The 21700-nt window shown below is 39.8% G+C and overlaps 2 protein-coding genes across 2 annotated transcripts; one reads left to right on the top strand and one right to left on the bottom strand.

Annotated features, from left to right (window-relative positions):
* Nucleotides 1–1199: 1199 nt before the first annotated feature.
* Nucleotides 1200–10682, bottom strand: stxbp3 (syntaxin binding protein 3). The gene is made up of 19 exons (XM_085137547.1): nt 10568–10682; nt 9177–9226; nt 8886–8967; nt 8696–8772; nt 8533–8605; nt 8330–8430; nt 7339–7484; nt 6811–6904; nt 6420–6544; nt 6141–6239; nt 5997–6054; nt 5816–5881; nt 5528–5608; nt 5237–5372; nt 4759–4865; nt 4580–4678; nt 2541–2626; nt 2107–2255; nt 1200–1828 (listed from the first exon to the last, which is right to left on the bottom strand). Exons 1-19 carry the CDS (start codon nt 10611–10613, stop codon nt 1725–1727), a joined length of 1779 nt encoding a protein of 592 aa, XP_084993673.1. The 5' UTR covers nt 10614–10682; the 3' UTR covers nt 1200–1724.
* Nucleotides 10683–11010: 328 nt separating this feature from the next.
* Nucleotides 11011–21186, top strand: LOC146498906 (fibronectin type III domain-containing protein 7-like). Its single transcript, XM_085137546.1, has 14 exons — nt 11011–11198; nt 11282–11297; nt 11437–11685; nt 12907–13167; nt 14057–14317; nt 14788–15051; nt 15561–15815; nt 15900–16157; nt 16301–16555; nt 16844–17098; nt 17852–18112; nt 18317–18346; nt 18476–18525; nt 19266–21186. Exons 1-13 carry the CDS (start codon nt 11052–11054, stop codon nt 18505–18507), a joined length of 2544 nt encoding a protein of 847 aa, XP_084993672.1. The 5' UTR covers nt 11011–11051; the 3' UTR covers nt 18508–18525; nt 19266–21186.
* Nucleotides 21187–21700: the final 514 nt, after the last annotated feature.

Raw genomic sequence — 21700 nt, 5'->3', positions numbered from 1 at the left:
TGGGATTCGAACTGGACACTCTGGGGGCTTTTTTGGATTTCAAGATGGCAGACAAAGCCCTGGGACTTCTTTGATACATAATTTTTCTGGGCACTGTCAACAGATGCTGGAAAGAAAGAAATACAGTATTTACATGGTCTATTAATCCAAAACTAAATCAGCATTTCACAAATTCTCTGTATCATCAATTGTTCTCTAAACATCATTTTATTATTCAGATAAGTGATTCATATATTCAAAGCACTTGTGACAAACTGTCATCAAATATTTTAAGGCTGCTGAAGTTTGGCTCTAACTGTTGGGTGGAGGGTCTCTGACTCCCATCTGACACCCGGACGCACTCATTCTTCCCAGGAGTTGAGCTTGCAGGTCCTGGAGCAGTAGGAGACCTTGTTGCAGCACTTGTCTGGCGTCAGATTCATGGACACGGACCGACCGCAGTGAAAGCAGAACTTTAACACTGGTTTCACGAGAACAGGTTTACACATAAAGAAAGAGAAGTTCCTGAAAGCTGTGTTTAGATTAGATAACAGAGAGCAGAAAAATAGGAACTAGAGTAGCACCTTACTGTAGATGAATGTGAGTGTATGTGTACCTGTGGTCGCCTGCTTCCACTGGGAGGCTTTTACTTTTGGGAGGGACACACACAAACACACTTATAATTTAAAGCCATTTTCAACAATGAAAGCAAGTGTTAGCAGGAGTCCTTAGCAGTAACATACAGCACTGTGCTAACGTCTTGCACCACTCCTCATTTCCGGCCCTGTAGATGTTGATCCATCCTCAGCAAAAATGGTCTCAGTGACTGTCAAGGAAGTCAAGGAAGGGAAGCAGGGAGAAATGTCTGGGGTTTGCCAAATTACACAAGAACTATACTGAAAATCAGTGGCAACAGGTCTGAGTAATGACTCTAAAAATGACATTTTTGGTTTGAATTGGTATGTACGGAGGAGGTCAGGAGAGAGGTACAGTAGTGAGCATCTACAGCCATCTGTAAAACAGGGTGGAGGCTCTGTGATGGTTTGGGTTTGCATTTAAGCCAGTGCCGTTGGAGATCTTGTCAAAACCGATGGAGTTACGAATTCAGAAATGCACTGTCGGATTTTCATCCACCATACAGTTCCATACGTGTAAGTGGTTGCGTATGTAGGATCAGTCCATGCGCAGTCTACAAATGAGGCAAAATGAACTCTTAAGACTTGAACCACTTCATCCATTTATTAGTCAGCTGTTCAAGGAAAACGTAAATACTCAATGTTAAAAATAGTCTTCAAAAGTCATTAAAGTGTTTATGAACAGAGGTGAAAAAGTCAAAATAGCATAGCAGGGGCTCAGTGCTTACATACATATATACATCAGTGATGTGCGACTTTGCACCACTTTTCTGTTTCTCAAGGTTTCTCTTAGAAGCCTTTCAACTTGTAACATTATCATAATTTTTTAAGACAAACAAACAGACGGGTTAGAGTAGGATGAGATCAGTTAGTATTTAAATACAATCCAAATGTTCAAATCACAATGTCATAATTGCACCATGTTCTTAGGTCTTCATGTGGAAAATCTGCGTCTCATACCTTGCACTATAAACATGGGCTTGGATTGAAAAGCTGTTTAAATGACTGTAAGGAAATTTCCTTCACAATTCCACTGAGGAAGTTAAGATAAGTGTGCTGTGCTGAGTGATAAGGGATGTAGAGAAACAAGCGGGGTGGAGGCCGAACTTCTCAAGCTTTGGTCTCGACCTCTAGTGTGAAGCTTTCCATGGGTCCTTTGCTCAGGGCCTTGATGTCATCCAGGAGAACGGTGGGGGTCAAAATGTGGGAAGACCCTGTATTGGATAAAGATAAATAAATTGCATTAAAAAAACCAAACAAACAAAAGAAAAGTCCTGTCATAATTCCGCTCTGCTCCAGTAGGGGGTGTAAAACAGCAGGAAATAACGTATAAGTGTAATCTTAAAACTCAGTGGAACCTTCCTAATAATCGTCACAATCATAGCTCTCCTTAGTTCATGTGCTGCAAGCTAATATTTCCCAGCATTCTGACTTTCTGCGCGTCTGTTTGGTACGAAGCATTGTCCAGCTGTTTCCATGCACTGAATCTTACCAATGATGACCTCGCAGGATTTCATTGCCCTGGTGACCTCGTAGGCGCAGCGCATCTCAGAGAAGCTGATCCCTCCTATAACAAAGATGATGAGACGTGAGCCAGTCCGGCGGTCATCCTGAGTGCTGCCTCTGTGCTTCTGCCGTGCGCTGTGGAGAAGAAGGAGGGGCATCGGAAATATTAACTGACAGAGGAAGAAAAAGCAGACGCTGCTTCTTACTGCTGAAACTGGAAAATCGACCTTATTCACCTCAATCAACCCTCTAAGAAACAGAAAGTGGATGTGGAGAGATAAATCACACAGACTGACTGTATAAGCATAACTAAGTGACACAACAACACAAAACTGTAGGGTTGTTAAACTGTATATTCTTCAGTTAGAAAGAAACCAAAACAGCAGCCCAGTTCCAGCCTGGTCACTCACAAAAACCCACCTCACAGCCCCGGAGCCATTCCAGGCAGCAGGACACTCGGACTGGTGCGGCCACTCTTTGGTGTCCAGTTTGTTCTCCACGACATCCTGGAAGTAACGCATGTTTTAGAGATCATGTGACATGGAGAGCAAATCTGTTTTGCAAGCCAGTAACAATTTTAAAGTGCAGTAACCTTCACTCGCTGAGGGGTCCTACCTACATTTAATTTATATGTCCAGTGGTCATCTTCTAAATGTTACGCAACGTGTATCTCTTTGACCATCATGCACATACTTCAGTTTTCTTTATATTTGGAACACAAGTTTCAGTCACTCTGTAAAACGATTTATTTTGTGGGTGACGTCACAACTTAAAAGCAGAAGTCATGCCATTAACAGAGCTAATTAACAGAAGAACACACGATGAGTAATTTTGGTGCCAAGGGAAGGTGTGATAATAGCGTAACTACATGATGCATTAGTAGATGTCAAAACACAGGCTACTGCTTGACAAACAATTTGCTTTCCTCAAACTCAAAGTCTCACTGTTTTTTGCATCATGCACCTTTATGCTTAGAAATACTTGAGACTAGCAGACGAGCTTTAAGTTATCTGCAGCAGATATTCAGCTCCCACACATCAAATCAATTTGTCTTCTGCTGCAAGAGGAAACATTTTAACCGCATTTGACAGGAAACCAGGTGCTCAGATGAAGACAACTGATGTTTTTATTTTTATTTTTCATGTAATAACAGGAAATGCAAGTGAAGATGAGAAGAAACGAGCTCATGTTACAGATCCTTTTACTTGGAGTTAGATTCTAATCTAATATAAACTTATTTTCACAGTAACCTGTAAGATGATTACTAAAAAGCTCCTCTCAGTTTTGTTTGCTATTAGGAGCCTCCTCTTCATTGGATACACTCCATCTGATTAACAACATGGATTTACAGAACTGAGACTGAGTGAGGAGAAGAGTTTGGGGGAAAACTGCTAACGGGGGTATTTCCACCTCTCAGGTCCATACCCATTTCAGAGAAACGGCTTCAGCAGCTGAGTTTTAAGAGCAAGCATATATTTTCTTTTCATGATTTGTGGTTGACAGGTCGCATGACTTTACCAAAGTGAAAACAAAGCACAGTGAAAAAGTACATTTAGAAAAGAAAACCAAAAACTGGCAGCACAGCGAATTTCACACAAACAAAGGACAAAAATTTTCACCCAACATACTTATAAGACAATAAAAACACTAGTTCTGAGGGACTGAGACAGAAACAGAAGGACCATCCTCTGAAGAAAAACAACAAGGCAACAACTAGTGCCTTACTGTGGTTTACACTTGCTAGGATGCAGAAAACGGTACAGAACAACACAAACTTGTGTGACACAGCTTATCAGATGACCCAAATCTGATAACCTCCTTTTGTTCTGCTTCCATAGTTGTGCTCATGAATGCCCCTTAGACGAGGACTGGGGTAGCACAATGAAACCGATACAGTTACATGTTCAGTTTGGCAAGATGCAAGCATCAACTACTGTAATGACCGCTCAAGGCTGGGTCCACAACAGAGTCAGCTCACACATGTTCAAATGCCCCAAATCAGCAATGAAATGAACAAATGTTTACAGCCTGAAATAAAAACTGCTTTTGGCAATGGATAAATTCATCCTTTATAACAACTGTGCGCCAGGGTAACTTTTTATTTATAACTGAAACATTTGTACTTGCTCAAAGCTTTGATTGACAGGTGTCGAAAAAGTTCATTCCACCAACTGAACTGAAACCTCTACACCCCGCCTGTGTGTTGGTGCCTGTAGAGCAGTTTTACTTTCACTGTCTAAAGCATAATATGGACTCAAGTGAGCTACAACAAAGCCCGCAAGTTTCTACTTTAGTTTCATTGAATTTAGATTTAGATAGATTAATAAAATCCATCACTTAGCAATCATTAGCAGCTAGCAGAATCGGTGAATTGCAAAGGTACAGTTTATGGATGCTTACTAATGTAGAAACAATGGGTGCAAAGACAAGCTAGGATACCACATGATGATGTCACTGACCTCCATCACATCTTTTATGGTGGGGATCCATCTGGAAAGGCTGTATCTCTCCTCTTGGGAACGCTCGCGTCGGTTGGGTTTACGAGAGAAGAAACTGGGCTGGAAAGAAAAGTACATCAATGAAAATTTAAAAAATGGATAAATCAAAACACCGAAACGTTTTCCTTTTCTCAACCTACCGTTATGATGATGGGCACACCCAGCTCTTTCCAGTTCAGGATATACTCCGGTTCTCCCTCGATCTTTACATGCTCAATAAGTTTGTTTAAGTTTTCCTCGGTTGTCCCTGTTTACAAACACCAAACAACCAAAAAGCAAAAAAGACAGATGGACAAATTAGCACCTCTACCTTTAATTCAAAAAAAGTTTATTCTATTGCTGTCAGCGTTAATCTCATTAAAATGACGTTAACGCCATAACCGCATTAACGCTGCAAATCTCCGTTAGCGAGTTAACGCGGATCGCCCCGTGTGAGGGGCTGCACGGTGCTAATGCGTTAACGAGCTAACCGCGCTACCGCTGTGCAGGCCTTGTGTGGGGAGATCTGCGTTAGCTCACTAACGGAGATTTGCTGTGTTAATGCAGTTATGGCGTTAACATCATTTTAACGAGATTAATGCTGACATCACTACTTTATTCACGAGAAGGCTGATGTACCGTTCAGGCTGAAGATGTAGAGCAGCACAGCTCTGATCTTGTCATGTTTACTGTATGGGTTCAGCAGCACCGGCAGCAGAGTCCTCATGGGATCTTTCACCTTTAACCCATCCACATCGGCGCCTACTGCAAGGTCCTGCACAGAAACATACAGCATATTACACATAGTACACATGACACACTTCCCTAAAGCTTTGATTAGAAGGTCACACTTGGCCGCATACAGTAACGGTACTCTGCAGGTCAAGAAGAGTGTGACTGCTAGATCTTGATAACAGAGCATAAACAGACCTGTTCAGCTTTGCAGAGTTTCTCCACATTGTTTGCGAAATGTTTCATGCAGTCCTCAGCCAGCTGCAGATGAATCGTTTTCTAGAATCCAGACAGAAAACTGTTAAAAACATCAGGTCAACCCAATGTAATAACAGGCTGCAGAGGCGCCACACCCGACCACAACATAAGGATTGCGTAGCCCTTACAATAAGATCCTGGAGAAAATTCTGCTTTAATCTCACATTTCAGATGAGCACATAACTTCGAAGTAAGTTCAGTTATCCCTACATAAGTTTTACTGCATACCTCTGTCATCTGTTTACGGAACGCAGGCATCTTCTTCATCATTTGAGCCAAATTGCTAATTGTGATCTGGGGAAACAAAAAACATACATATATATTTATATATATGAACACATTAAATGTTTGCTCAAGATATGCTTTTCAAAACGAAACGATCACACAAGCAGAAACCACTGCACTGTACCTTCCCATCTGGCTGTTTCTTGCTAGCAGATATCTCCTTCACCATCTTGGGAATTTGCCTGTTGTAGGGAAAACAAAAACGTTAAGATGAGTGTTCTGACAACAAGAAGAAGATATTGCCATACTTCTGGTTTCGCACACTTACGCTGAAACCTCTGCGATGTGCTGGTGCCTCAGCTTCACCCAGAGCATGTCATCCTCATTCAGCAGGGCCTGCTTCTCTAAGCCGTCTCTAGCCTTGTACCTGGACACAAAATGACCCAGAATATCAGTATCTAGTTTCTCATGAGCACAAAAATATGAAGCAGTAAGCAGATTGTACACATATATCTCTATATCTATCTCTATATAGATATAGAGATATATCTATATAGAGATATATAGATATATCTCTATATAAAATACAGGAAGTAGACTGCATTACTTATAGGTATCGTTTTCTATATCAATGAGATCGTAGGCCATGGCCTGGTAGGTCAGCTCGTGCAGGATGGGGGTCACAGGATCAAAGCCTCTGTCGACTATTAGCAACTGGGCTTGGGTCTTCTCCTGGTGATGTAGGGGGAAACAAAAAAGTTATATATTATTAAATTATATATAAAAACTGTGATAATTCACTGCCACGGAGCAAGCTGTCCAAACTTTTGCCTTTTCAAATTTATAGTAAAGGGAACTGTTTAATGTGCTTGAGGCAAAGGAGGGATTATTTTATTCTTTCATGTGATAAACAATACAGTATTTTCAAATTCCCATTTACTCCCAGGGCTACGACCTTGTTTATCCTGAAACCATCCTTTGTTCGGCAGGCCTCTCACCTTTTTCTTGCCACTGTCATCCAGCTGGTAGTGTGTGGCCAGCTTCCGGTCCACCAGCTCTGCAAGGAGTTTGGCATTCTCCATGTTGCCGTCTCTAGTTATGATATAAATGTTGTTTCCGTGAGTCAAGTGAACGTTGAGGTCAAGGTTAATCCAGTGTATAAAACACAAAACTGTATTTTCTGTAAATAACAGCTACACTCTGCTCTTTACATATCTTTACACTCTTACTTTCATCAGGCTGAATAGGATCAGCGCTGCTGTGAGCGAGTAACCTCACTTGCTCAGCTGCCAACTGATTCTTTCTACACGTTATAAGATACATCTCTACTATATTCACTCGGAACAAACACATTCTAAAACCAGTCTGTTCAAAGAAACAAGTGATACCAACGCTTTGTTTTCAAGCCCAGCATTATTCCTGCCATTAATACGGAACCTATTCTGACTTTTTCTTGTAAAAAGTTTCACTCTGCTTGGGGGCTCGGGTGTGTTGTAACCTAAGACACTACATGTTGTCTGACTTACTTCTTGTATCGGATCCCTGGGTACTCGTCTAATGTGGCACAGAGCGTAACGAGCTGGTCTGCCAGTGTCTCCAGTGTCTTCATTTTGTCCTGACTCTTGGGGCTGTAGATGCTTCGGAAAGCCCCGGGATTATCGCAGGTGAAAACCTTCAAAGTATTTAATACCACAGTGTAAACCACAGCTGTTCCAGAAGATACAAATTGAGCACAAGGATCATTTTTAATTTCTCATCGTTTCCCGAACTAAGGCTATAATACATTAAGCACCTGCTTGTGTGTTTCTATCACATCTCCTAGAAAATCAGCAGATGAGCAATCAAACCTGGTACACAGGTATATCTTAAAGGTTCTCATCTATATCAGAAATTATGACATCACTGTGTTTCCTAACATCCGCCTAGTAACAGGCTAAAGTGAGCCATTTTCAGAATATATGCACATATACCACCTTTTACTTCAATGACAACATCTAATTCACATCAACATATGATGAATTACCCATGATACGATGGCAGCATGTTGCCTGCCAAACACGAAGCAAGCGGCTAATAAACAAACCCCGTTTTAAGCCTTTGTGAACCTACAACACCTGGTGAAAGTAACAACTCATATCTGCAAAAGCTGAATTCACCAGTGTTTTCTTTCGCTCAGTGCAGCAAGACAATGCCAGTAACACGTATACAACAGTAGTTTTCCGTTTCTGCAACTATCCCACCTGCAGTCAAAACCCATTGAGAACACACGGTGAATTATAAACGGGAAAGGTTGACAATGAAGCCGCTGAAATGCTATAGCAAGGAAAAATGTGAAGCTACAGGATTTACTCTCTTTAGGACTTTAAGAAACACCCTACACGAGGAAAATTCTCTTCCTTCAACAACAGGCAAGTGCACGCGTGCCTGTCAACTGAGGGAAATTTTGACAAAAAGAGGAAATGGACTATTACAAAATAAACTAAAAAAAGAACACTTGGCTAAATTTTAAACACTTACTTGTGCTTCCTGAGGCATGAAAGAGATGTTTATTTCCTTGCAGACCCTTATGTGTTTTCCACAGGCTTGCCTCATTTTGTTGAACAGGTCATCAGGGCAGTCTGCGGATCAAAAAAGCTTTCAGTGCCCACTTTGATCGTAAAAGGTATATCCGCTATTTGGCTGATGAAGCAGATTTAAGCACGAACACAGGAGTTACCTACAGTCAGTGAAATAGACGTACGCAGCTTTGTATTTGGGTTTGGGCTTGAAATCCTTTATAAAGGCATCCACACACTATGAAAATAAATTAGATTTAAGAACTCACAACAGAGATTGGCAGTGATATGTTAAAAAAATGAAAATGAAAAAGTTTTAACAGCAAACCTTAGCAGTAGGTGTCATAAAGTAAATGGCCTTCATTTCGAGAACAGGCTCTCTGCTTTTGAACAGGTCCTCCACAACTAGAAACAGAATACTAGTAGTCAATAGTAGCTAAAGACATACACGCACAAATTATCTTTGATCAAATAGCTTCATGATGTAAAAATAAATATAAGGACATCATTCCACCTACTTGTTATCTTCTCTGACATCAGATCGGACATTTTGCAGCATGACGAGAGGAGCTTGGTGGTGAAGGGATCCAGAATCAATATCTGTGAAGAAGACAACGTGAAAATGCTCCTTTAATTATGCATTAAACAGTAATATACTCCCATGATATGCTGCAAAAAGTTCTCTATATCGAGACAAAGCGAATGAGTGAGAATCAATCATATCAAAGCTGAATCTGTAACTCGGAGCTTGTCCATTTATCCAAGTACAATTCTGGGACTCTGTACTGAGCACATGGTGGGTTTCTTACCTTCCATACTTCAGAGTTTTTGCAGTCTGTAATAATTGTGTCCTGTATTCCTGTAAGGAGCGCATAACATAACAACATGAAAAACACAACAATAATCTGAAAACAAATTATTGTTCATGATGTCACTGTTCAAGCTACCTCTTAGTTCAAGTGTGCAAAACAGAAAGTGATGTAATCAGAACTGCAAATATCCATTATCTCGCTACTTATGCATCAAATTAAAACATATTAGAACGTTTATAGCCTAATGTATAAAAGTTATGCAGTTGTGTTTCGTAATATTTCAGAGTCTTGGTACAATTGTACAATTGATTCTTCATATGTGTTTGGGTCATACCACGTGAGCGTGAAAGGGTGTGACACTAGTAGTTTTCTAGATAATGGAATTTTAAAACAGCTCCTCAAAAATAAGTGCCAGAAAAACTCAGATCCCGTCACTTTCTATTTTTTTGTGAGGAAACAGTGAGGTCCTGGAGTTTTACATATTTTATCTTAAGTAGTAAACTTAAACTTAGTTGGGGGGGGGTTTCGGCAGTTTTTAAAAACATTTTTTGATTAATTAAGAAGGAATGACCTTTGAACCAACTAAAGTATTTACGTACTGCCAAGGTTATTTCAGCTTTCATGAGTGGAGTATTAAGAACAAAGGCTATTTCTGTCTAACTCTGTTACTTGATTATTAGCCTGTTATTGGGCAAACCTGAGTGATAGCACTCTCATTCATTTAGGGACAACTGTTCAGCGACTTTATGGTCATTTTGTAGCCTGTAGTGCGTAAACTTGAATCGTCCATACATCTATCCCAGCTGTCACAGGGCGAAAGGTGGGGTCCAGGTCACCAGTCTGACAGAGTTCTAACAACACATGTCAGCAGCAACAAAACGTCATTACCGCTGTTCTACTGGGCTGCATCAGTTTTAGCTGCTTGTTTGACCCTCATTTTAACGGCAACCCAAACCAGCCTTCTTGGTTACATAACCTAACCACAGCCAACAAGAGGAAGGCAAGACATCAGGATAGGGATACAAATAATACGCCAGGCTTGTAGCAATCCCGCTGCATAAACGAGGTGCGGTTGCAGACGTACAGTGACCTCACCCATGGCTACTCCTACAAACAAGTAGCCTAAAAAAGTCGTTATGCTCTGACCGGGCCAAGTGTTAGGTCAAGTTGCGTCTGCGGCTGTTTCCTCTATCGGTTCTACTGCGTTTCGTAAATTTGTAATTTTCCGCTCAAAGGGAACAGCTGAATGAAAATGTTCCAAAAGCTAAAGTCGCGCAGGAAGAGGTTAGCTAAAACAGCTCACAGTTCACGGCCTGTCACGTGCTAAACAAACGCAGTTGTGCTATTTTACAAGAACAAGAAATACTCTCCTGTTGGAGTAAACTTACTTTTCCAAACTATTCTTTTCAGCCCGTGATCTGAGCCCGTTGCCATCTTGTTTTTTCCCCCACTGCGCCTCTTCCCTTCGAGAAATTCACGAAGACAAACTCTGACGTCATTCGCGTCACCAAGTGTGCGACAGTGAGTTGTAGTTTTTTAGTGATGAAGCGATAGATATCTATCTATCTATCTATCTATCTATCTATCTATCTATCTATCTATCTATCTATCTATCTATCTATCTATCTATCTATCTATCTAACGGTCTATCTCTGTTACTGTCAAAGAGGTGGCTCTGAGGCCTCCAGACAGTAATTATGTCACATTTAGTGGATATATCCTTGAGTGCAGAACATGATGCTTTCAAAGGTAGGTTGTTTTCATGGCATTCAACCTATACTGGCCCCTTCAGTATAAAAAGACATTTAATCCCCCCACCCCCACCCCCACCTGCAGCAAGGAGGGGCTTGCTGCAGGTATTTCAGCTGGTAGATGTTTAAGAAAAGATCAAACCACTGGAGAGAAGTGTTTTTAAGAATCAAAGAGAAGCTATCAAGAGAAGGAGAGAAGACACAAACCAGAAAAACTGGTGCTATGAAGTGGCTGGAGATTTTTGTATTACTGGGCATGTGCTCACAGGTATTGTAATAAATAGTGAGGAGATAATTGTTATAGGAAATTGATCAGAACACTTAATACATATATTTTATCTTAATTTGCAGGCTGCAGCCCAATCAGGTACTGTATGTTGTCTTTTACTATATTCAACTGTTGGCGCTTTATCACAGAACAAGAAAAAAACTTGACTTGTCTGAAAGAATCTTTTTCTCAGGGTGCCAAATGTGTCTTATGATGATTTTTGCTCTACCTTCATTAGATTTTAAAGTGTCTGTGTTCTCTGCAACATCAAAGACTGTGACTCTCAGATGGACCAGGTACTCTGGAGCCACTTCATACCAGATCACTGTAAAATCACAGAGCGAACATGTCGCTTTTGCATCATTTGGTCCAAACACAGTGATGGGCTCTGTTACCTCGCTGTCTCCAAACGTCATGTATAACTTCGTAGTTGAAGCAATGAGTGGTTCCCAAAAACTCAGCACTGCATCAGTTGAATCATCAACAGGTAAGACATCATGCACTTCAGTCCATGCTCATGCTGTTTAAGATATGAAGTATCTTACTATTTATTTCTAAAACAAACAGTTTTTAAATAAATTTTATTGAACATGACTTTGTCCTAATAAGTTGTTTCATTTCTAGAGGGTCCAGGCTGTGTAGCTGTTGCATAGAAATGCAACCAGTACCTTTTTAAAGTTTGGAGAACACGCTACAGCAGCTGATGAACCCCCTGTATACCACAATGAAATCCTACAGTATTTGTAGCAAGCTTCATTTCTGTTGCATCACATAAGAGTGTTAAGATTGTAGCTTATAATTTGAATGGAAAAAATAGAACTGATTCATTATGAAAAGGATGTCATTTAGGAAGTAAACTTTCCAGTGTTTCTTAAGTTTTTCAAACTTCACGCTGGACTGGTAATACCTATTATTAGACTTTTATTACACAGTGTCTTTAAGTGTCCGTTCTCCATAGAGTTCAAGGTTGTTAATTTTGAACTTACAGTTTCCCAATTAATGTTATTTGAGTTGTAAATTTCAAAGAATAGCCTGTAAAGCTCGATGGGTTAGAACAGGGGTGGGCAATCTCAGTCCACGAGGGCCGGTGTCCCTGCAGGTTTTAGATCACACCTTGGGTCAACACAACTGAATCACATGATTAGTTCGTTACCAGGCCTCTGGAGAACTTCAGGACATGTTGAGGAGCTAATTTAGCCATTTAAATCAGCTGTGTTGGTTCGAGGACACATCTAAAACCTGCAGGGACACCGGCCCTCGTGGACTGAGATTGCCCACCCCTGGGTTAGAATGTTTGTAAAGCTGCCATGTTTAGGCACACTGATCACTGATCTAAATAAAATTATGTAGGCAAAAAGCTATGCTGGAACCATGAAAATAAGTAATTTTGCAATGCAAATATAGCTATCTAGATCTGTTGGCAGTTTTACTGCTAGTATTACTGCCATTTTTCAGGCTAGCATCACTAGTATCACTTGAGACATCACTAGTAATAAACGTGTGATTTATAGTTATGTTCAGTAAATGTACCAGAGGAGATTCACAGACAATAAAGTATGGGGTAGTTTTGGTTGCTTTTTAAATTAAAAAAAAACACTTAATTAAACCACTTAAATCTAAAGTTCAGCACGCAGACACATACAGTAAAAATTAACTTAAGAGTGGACTTGATACCATCCCTGTTGTGAATTGTTTGTGCCTCTTTCAGCCCCTGATATGATGGAGCCCATTCTGACCGTGAAGTCACTGGATAGCACAACCTTGACAGTGGAGTTTAACTCGAGAAACGGGGTGTCTCATTACATCATACGTGTCGAGAACAGCAATGGCTTCTTCAGAGAGGTTGCAGCATCCTCCTCTCCAGCTGAGATTGAGTCCCTCGCGCCGTACACTGAGTACTCGCTCAGCATCATGGCTGTGAACACCGCAGGCCGCAGCCAGCCCTCAATTCCTGTAACTGGAAAGACAGGTGGGATTTTCAAATTACTCGTGTGAAATGGGTCTCACACCCCATGCCCTGCAGAGGTCACTTGATCTGTTTTATTGTCTAAACAGCACAACCACTATATTCAATTGTTCAAGTGAAAGGTACAGTATACACACTCATCTTCAACCCTACGGGCCTCCCTGGCATCGGTGGTAACCATACCTGACCCCTCTATGTCAAACATAAAGAGCTGAACTCTTCCTGAGTAAAGGGTTACCAGCTCTAATCTCATCTTTACGGGGGGCAACATTCGATTCTCACGAACATGAAACATGAACCCGCCTCTCAGCGGTGCAATGAGTTTACTGATCTTGCACCAGTCAACAGGTCTTGTTTAAAAATCTCTTAAGATTGCACCTGTTCAACTAATCCAGTCACTTTGTGACAATCATTTTTTAATAATTCAGAGAAATGTCCTCTAAACTTTTTGATTTATGCAAACTTGATTAACTTGAAACAGAAATGAAGACAAAGTTATGTGACTATTACCAAAGTAATACAAAGTTTATCTATTAATAATACTGATTACTTGCTTAATATATTAGTAACAGTTTTCATTGCTAACATACAATTACTTGAACCTTTCACACTTTAATACTAAGCAACTTTCAAACTGATTCTTGAACGTGAACACAATCAAACTCTGAAGCTCTGCCTCACTTAAAAACTAAAATGATCAAAGAAAATAACACAGTCTGAATATGTAACAACTGACAAGAGCTCTAAATGTTGCACCCACTATAAGTTGACGTTACACTGACTTCCTTCACATAGTCTTGGATTAAACTTTTGGACTTTCAGTAATGTGCTACAGTATTCATCTCCCACACCAGTTACTACATATAAAACAGTCTAATCTTGTCTTTCACAGTTTTGGCTCCTCCTCAGCTTTCGTCCTCCTCTACGAGCAACAGCAGCATCGTTGTATCCTGGGATCCAGTTGCTCATGCCGTCCAATACACCCTGTCCATATGCAAGCTTGATTCAAACACAAGCATGGGCGTGTACAACACCTCCAACACCAGTTTGACCTTCTCCGGCTTGGATGCTGGCTCACTCTACGTCATAACTTGTTTTGCTTGGGATCTTGAAGGTCGAAAGGGAGACAGCTCGAACATTAAACAGGCTACACGTAAGCAGGCACTGAGACAGTTGTCTGTTTGTGACTGTACACTTTGTGTTTACTCTAGCATACAGAGCGTTATTCAGTAAGAGCCCTGGACAGCATGAAGAATGCTTAACCATGATCTAGGGTCAATGCAGCAAAGCAGTAAAGCCACCAAAAACACACACAGTATTATAATTCCGAGGAGTCTTACTGTGGGAAATTATCCATAAGGTTTAATGAACATGCTGCTTAAAATATAGGAGCACAACAAGGATGAAATACTTGTTTTCTAAACTTAGAACCTTGAAAACTTCCTGTTTTAGTAGACATTTGAAAAATACAATGAAGTAAAAAAAGCAAAATCTTCCGCTTAATTACAACAAATAAAAGCATGCATTCAAAAATATCCAAATGCAGTTATATCACACTGGTTCTGGTGTCTACTCCAGTTTAGTCCTTCGCTGGTTTTGTTTTTATTTTTTGTCATTTAACAGGACCTCGGACCCCAACGTCTGTCAATGTGTCTGTGGTGATGAATGGCAGTGTGGCTGGACTCTTGGTGTCTTGGGAGCCAGACCAGGAGGTCCATGGACCCATTGAGTACAATGTGACGAGTGACCTAAACTTAATGTGTAAGACCACATCCAGCTCCTGCACCCTCTCAGTAGTGGGGTGTGGAGAGGTACACACCATCCAAGTCACTGCCTCAAATGAGGCTGGGCCCAGCTATCCATCTAGCCCTGCAGTCTTCATCACCTGTGAGTAGAAGAGATATGAATGTGTCATCCACATAATGTTTTTTAAAAATACTGGAATTACCTTCCGGATATGAAGCCGAATGCAGAAACTTGTGTTGTTTCTAATGCATTTATTTTAATTAAGATTTATATTCCATATGACATGAAAAATACCCAAATTTAATTCCACATTACAAAAGTTGAATGTATCCTGTAAAATTAATGACCACTAAGGGTAACTATGGACCAATGGTAGCAATACTTTGACCTCTGAACTCTGACCCTTTATAACCACAACATTTTAAAACTCATAAGCAGATAAAACAATTTCAACATTTTTTTTATATCACACTGTTTATATATTTTAAAGAAAACAATTTATTCATTAATAATTTTCAAACTTTTAATAACTACAATGCAAAACATGCTATAAAATGTGACACACAAGTTTTTTGTGTTCTACACCGAACCCCTACCTGACACTATGAGTGTGTGACTGTGACTAAATTCCCTGCCGTCTTGTGCTGCAGTCCCCTGCCCACCTGAGTCTTTGGCACTAGTGGAGTCTTCAGAAGGCAACTGCACTCTAACGTGGAAAACCGTGGCTCATGCTGACAGCTACATGGCCCTTTTTGAGACAGCTGGCAGCAGTGTGGAAACCTGCAACACCACCAGCAACAACTGTACCTTTCACTGCCCGTGTGGGCAAACATACCTCCTGTCTGTGCTGGCCTTTAACCACGCTGGCAGCAGTCCTCAAGGACAAGTTATTAACTACACCACTTGTAAGTAGCAGCAGAAAATTATACTTTTTAGTCACGATGAGATGCATTTTCTTTACTCTCTGATCATTCATAAACTTCTTTTAGTGGTGTGTTGCCCGGAGGATGTGTCAGTGTCAGCGGTGAGCACTGACACTCTGGAGATCAGTTGGATGCCCTCACGGGGGGCAGTGCTGTACGAGACCCGGGCTGCACACAGTTCAGAGGTCATCCTCTGTAATGACACCGCACCATTGTGCGTCCTCTCTGGCCTCAGCTGTGACACTGCCTACAGTGTGGTGGTGATTCCCTGCAGTGATGTGAGCGGTTGCAACCGTGCTTGTAAAGCTCACACCAAAGACACAGGTAGAAAACTTGTGTATATAAATAAGACATATCCAAGGAGAAAAAGTCCACAATATCTAAAAAAAAAGATGTCACCTCATAATTTTGAGGGGTCCTTAAACAACGTGGACACCATTAACTCAGCCTTCTTTCCATTCTCGAAGCTCCCTGCATGCCGAACAATGTGATGCTCAATCCAAAGACCTCCTCCTGCGTCACTGTCAGCTGGACAGCAAATAACAGGGCCGCTAATTACACTGTAAGCGCAAATGGAGATGATGACAAACACATCTGTAGCACCAATAAAAGCAGCTGTGACATCACTGACCTTTCCTGTGGCTCCACCTATGAAGTAAGCATCGAAGCAACCAGCACAGCTGGTCTGAGTTTACCCAGCTACTCTGAGTTTCTAGAAACAGGTGAGCAGTCGAATGCTGTCACTCACGAACGGTCAGTGCTGCTTCCTGACCTTTCTTGCTTAACTTTACAACTTTGCATAACTTCATATGTGACTTTATTCCAGGTAATTATACGGGACCTAAAAGAGTTTATGTTCAATTAAACACTTTGCCCATCTTTACGTCAATTTTTCTAGTTTACAAGACTCATATTTAGACACTTTTGCCTAGCTGCAATATAAAAATATACTGAACTGTACATTAATTGATATGTTATAACTATTTCGCACACCTCATCTTCTATCGCAGAACCGTGTTGCCCAGTGAATCTGACGGTGGATCAGGTGACCCAGGCAATCACCAACGTGTCGTGGTCTCACGCCAAAGGGGCACGCTTGTTCATCGCCACTCTGACATCATCACGCGGTCATGCCCGCTGCCATACCCAGGACTCCCACTGCCTCATGGGATGCATCACCTGCAGCACCAACTACACTGTCACCATGGAGGCAATCAGCCATAACGGACGCAGGTCCAACTGCACCTATCAGGGTTTCTCATCAAGTGAGTGATGTCTTCTAATAAACCGTGACAATAAGTAACAAAGAGTGGTCAGTGAAAGATAAAAGAATGGAAAACACAGAAGAGGTGTGGACAAATTTAAAGGCTAAAATGATCTGTCAGAGAGCTCTGACAAGTTTATAAAAATGTGCACAGATCTATTATGGTTTTACTTTGGTTACTTGTTTGAAATATGTACATAGTTTCAAATAATCATGGCAATTTACGTGCATATCATGCAATGACCCAAAAGATAAGGCATCGGACTCCTCTAATGGCTTTGGTCACAACCCCCAGCCACCTGCTGATCAAACCTTCTGTTTGCTAAGGACAGGCAATCCAAAGAAGGCTGGCTTAAAAAGAGGGTTGCCTTCAAAGGAGAAAAGTTAAAACAACTCTTTTAGAGAGAGGATGAACTGAGGAGCTCTGGCAATCATGTGAATCATGCAAAATTACTAAAACAGAGTATAAGACTAAAAATATGGAGGTGCAAAGCAGCGTAGTAAGTCACTTGAAAAAACTAATTTATGACTTAAAGGCCTTTATTTTATGTATTGAAGTAAAAACTTACAAGGAATTGTGGATTTTTTTAAAGTATCAAGATAAGTGTATACAAACAGAAGATATGCCTACCGATGAAGGAGCAAAACCAAAGCTGTTACAGTCATAGTAATCCGTTTTTCTTCAGCCTTTAATTGCAAAGTAGTATTCTAGTCACAAGACATGCATCACTTCATTAGCATGTCTTTGTCGCAGGTCCCTGCTGTCAGTCTGGTGTCAAATTATACAGCACGACCAGTAACTCTCTGCGGGTTTACTGGCGCAGCACTGGGAGCAACCACAGCTCCATCGCAGAGATGGTGGGGATCAACAGCAACTACAACTGCACCGCAGCTCCTGGAGACAACAGCTGTGACTTCGGCAGCGTCCAGTGCGGGGACGTCTATCATGTAGTGGTCGCTCCACTCACACAAGAGGGCAGCAAAGTCCAATTCTGCCCAAAGAGACTGTACTCGGGTAATTCAAAGTGAAATTGTATAAAATTAGACTTTGTGTTTATTTTATTTTCCATTGATTATATTATTATAGCGATCCCTTTCACACATTTTTCTCATTACTTCCATGTTTTGTCAGGGTAAAGTTTTATATAAACATGAATCAGTAACTGTGATTAGAAAAAAAGTACCTCAGATTTTGACTTTTCTGTTTCTGCTCTTTTAGTCACCTGTTTAGGAGACAACATTGGCACAGGTAAGTTTGCCATCTCTCTAGATTGTTTTTAATTTGGATTCAAAAAATGTTATTTTGGATTGCATTAGATTGTAAAAAAAAAAATGCATGCATTTTTTTCTAAATATGCTTCAATCTCTTCTCCATCAGTTATTTACAGAGGGAAGCGAAGCGTGGACTAGCATGTTTAGCAACAAATGGTAAGCAGCTGGCTAAAGAGAGCAGATATAAGCAATAGCAGTACTGTCAAAAATAAAGCCTGAGGGCTCGAATCAGTAAAGACTTCAATCTGGTGCACTGGACAGCTTTGGAAAATTTGAAGGAGGAATTTTTAGCTTTTCCTGGTGATAAAGATCCCTGATACACACAGACATTTGTACTACACTAAAGTCTACCTGTTATAGATCAACATATGGGTAAAAAGAATAAAATTAAAAAGGACATTTTCTGTGAATTAAGTTTGATGTTTTGATGTTATGTTTGAGTTACCATAACCTTTTCTGTAATTTTACACATGTATCATGCAGAAAAAAAACTACACGAAAGGTATGAAATATAAAAAGATGAAAATTATTAAGATAAGATTCAAAAGTCTTCCATCTGAAACTTTGTCAGCACCACTCCTTTTTTAAAAAAATGTACCATAAATGCCAAATACAAGTATCAGAGTTCACTTTCTGTTTTTATGGTGCTAAACTGTGGAACGGTCTATGTCTTGAATTTATGATAACATTTTTAATGACAATTAAAATAATTGATCATCTTTTGTTTCTACCGTCTTGTGTATATTAATGTCTATCTTCTGGCTACAAAAAACACAGCGACACTTGACAGTGCTGTCATCAGATTTGAGCACATTAAACCAATGAGCGAAAATAAAAGTACAAATATTGCAGGTCAGTATTCAGTTTTCATGGGTTTTGATCTTTTTCCTCGACAGAAAACATGTTCATCCTCCTCTTCCTCATCCATCACCCCCATCCTCACCGGAATGATCCCAGCCTCATAAATATATAGAGAAACAACCACAAATGTTTAGCCATGAAACATGTTGGTATAATGTTCGATGATTTTTATGTGGCATAGGAAAGCAAACCCACAGTCTGCTCCAACATTTAAGATTCAAATCTGTGATCTGTGAAAATCACACATTAAAGTTAAAGTAACTAAAGTTATGTTAAATTGGGGAAATTAGAAATTAATTTTAACCACAAATTACTGGATTTAATAGGAAAAAGATATATATATTTTTTTTAAAAACTGGTAAAAATTGCAATTGATAATTGATAGTAAAACATTTACCATGCTTGAGTAGCTAATTCAAACTACATATGATGGATTTTTCTTCTTCAGTTCAAGAAATTTGTCATAGAGATGACTGAAGCACAATAAATGTGTAGCTCATTGTCCTCCTGACAATCAAGGAACACGAACTGATATATTCATCTTTAAATACATGATTTTTTTTTCCCTTTTAAAACAACTAGTCAGTTCTCTGTTTTATATTGTTAGGATGTAATGAACTGCTTTCAGTACGTGTCATTGTCTCAAAGTGATGGAAATTTCTGGTAATAAAGAACTCCCAGCATCATCATCATATAGTGTTTTGTTTTGGATGTAGATATGTGATCTGTAAATCAGGATGTTGATAATGCTTTGTTAGTTAAATCTGTTTAACAGTCACATGGCAGCAGTTACTATATTCAGCCTGTCCTGCTGACATTCAAACCAAGCATGACAATGGGCAAGAAAGCTTGTTTAAGTGAATTTCAAAACATTAAACTGATGATGTAGAAGTCTCAAACACTCATAACCTCATGTATCAACGATACATTTGCTTTAAAGGGTTAATTCTGTTAGAAGCTGTTTTGTTGTGTCTGAAACTTTCCCTTCTTCAAGATCAACTGTATTTTCTTCAAACTGATTACACATGAGTGAACACTTGGCTCTCTGATGAGAATGTTATATTTGGTAAGGCAAACAGCATCATCTTCATCTTTGTGTTACATTGGAAATTTAATCAAATATGATCAAGTTGGGTGACATGTTTGAAGTCTGGACTTACATGCAGGTAATATGTTAGACTGGACTAAAATGTTACAAGTTATAGATATATTTATCAATACATTTATAAAGTTCTGACACTGTAAGTAAACCAGAAAATCGGATAACCAAGTTGCAGAGAAAGCAATTTAAGAAGAGATCCCAGAGCTCTGTGCCACTGCCTCCAGCTCTCCCATAAACAGAGGTCTCTAAAATCAGAAATTTGGCCTGTAACATCTTTTGGTTTTCACACTCCCCTATCTCCCAAGTGTCAAACATAAATATACAATCATACATAATATACAGTAGCTGTAAATATGGGGATTGTTTTTTAACTTCAGAGTATAAAAGACAATAATCAGAATGTCCTTGTGATGTAAGAATTTGTGGTCTTTCCTTTTTTGCAACCAGCCTCAACTAGACGACTAGAGTTTGTGTCACTCCCACATTGGCTTCATTTTTCAGCTTTGCCAGTTGCCACCTGTTTCAAATGTCAAACCTTGAGGTTTTTTATTAGGTCAAGCCGAGTAATACCGGGAAAGATACACTGGCTTTATATAATGCATTGAAAAAAGTTTTCAAAGTCTCAAATTACAAAAATAGTTCCCAAACACCAGACATTATTCCTGCTGAAAAACTGCTGCCACGTTTTACATTGAAAACAGAGAAAACTTCCCTCCATCCCTCTTTTTGTTGATTCACGGCATCTCTGGTTGCCTGGGGCTGCTGGAGGGGCAGCCTGCCCCCATTTGGGGAATACTGATTGGTTCTCAGGTTGAGTGGACCAAAGCTTAAAAGAATCCAGCAAACGTTTTGTATTTGACTCTCTCGTATAGTAAACTAATTTTAATCCCGCTCTCATTGTTAAAGATGGGGTTGTTGGGAGCCATAGGCTTTTTTTTTTAGCTTTGGTAACTCTAACTCAGGTAAATACAACTTTTAAACTTGTTGAAATCTATCAAATGATCAATATTTATCAATAACAAAAGAAAAATAATGTTCTATTGTTTTTATTTGCAGACACATGAAGGTGCAGAAGGTAAGAAAATGAAAAAGTCTTTTTTTTTTTAAAATACAAAGGAATGATTGTGAATAAAAAAGCACTACAGATAGATTCAAATAATAACAAACTTTTTTTTGTGTGTGTAGCTGCATTTTTTGCTCCTGTACAACCTTTAATAACAAAGCTTACTGCATGTGCTTCCATTTATTCCAGGGTGCAAAATCTTGTCAGCAAGTGCCTCAAATGCATCATCAATTCTAATAAAATGGGAAAAGCATGCTGAAGCGACCAGTTATATTTTGGAGCTTCGAGAGAAAAACTCTCCACAG

The sequence above is a fragment of the Neolamprologus multifasciatus genome, chromosome 17 (genome assembly GCF_963576455.1).
Source record: "Neolamprologus multifasciatus chromosome 17, fNeoMul1.2, whole genome shotgun sequence".
In the NCBI taxonomy this organism is placed as follows: domain Eukaryota; kingdom Metazoa; phylum Chordata; class Actinopteri; order Cichliformes; family Cichlidae; genus Neolamprologus; species Neolamprologus multifasciatus.
This window is presented reverse-complemented; position numbering and strand designations above follow the sequence as displayed.

Coding starts and splice junctions, on each gene's coding strand:
- stxbp3 (XM_085137547.1), bottom strand. CDS start 10,613: ATGGCAACGGGCTCAGATCACGGGCTGAAAAGAATAGTTTGGAAAA. Junction 8,431..8,532: donor GTACGTCTATTTCACTGACT/GTAGGTAACTCC, acceptor TTTGATCCGCAG/ACTGCCCTGATGACCTGTTC. Junction 2,627..4,579: donor CCATAAAAGATGTGATGGAG/GTCAGTGACATC, acceptor CGTTACTTCCAG/GATGTCGTGGAGAACAAACT.
- LOC146498906 (XM_085137546.1), top strand. CDS start 11,052: ATGTTTAAGAAAAGATCAAACCACTGGAGAGAAGTGTTTTTAAGAATC. Junction 11,686..12,906: donor ATCAGTTGAATCATCAACAG/GTAAGACATCAT, acceptor TGCCTCTTTCAG/CCCCTGATATGATGGAGCCC. Junction 13,168..14,056: donor TCCTGTAACTGGAAAGACAG/GTGGGATTTTCA, acceptor TGTCTTTCACAG/TTTTGGCTCCTCCTCAGCTT.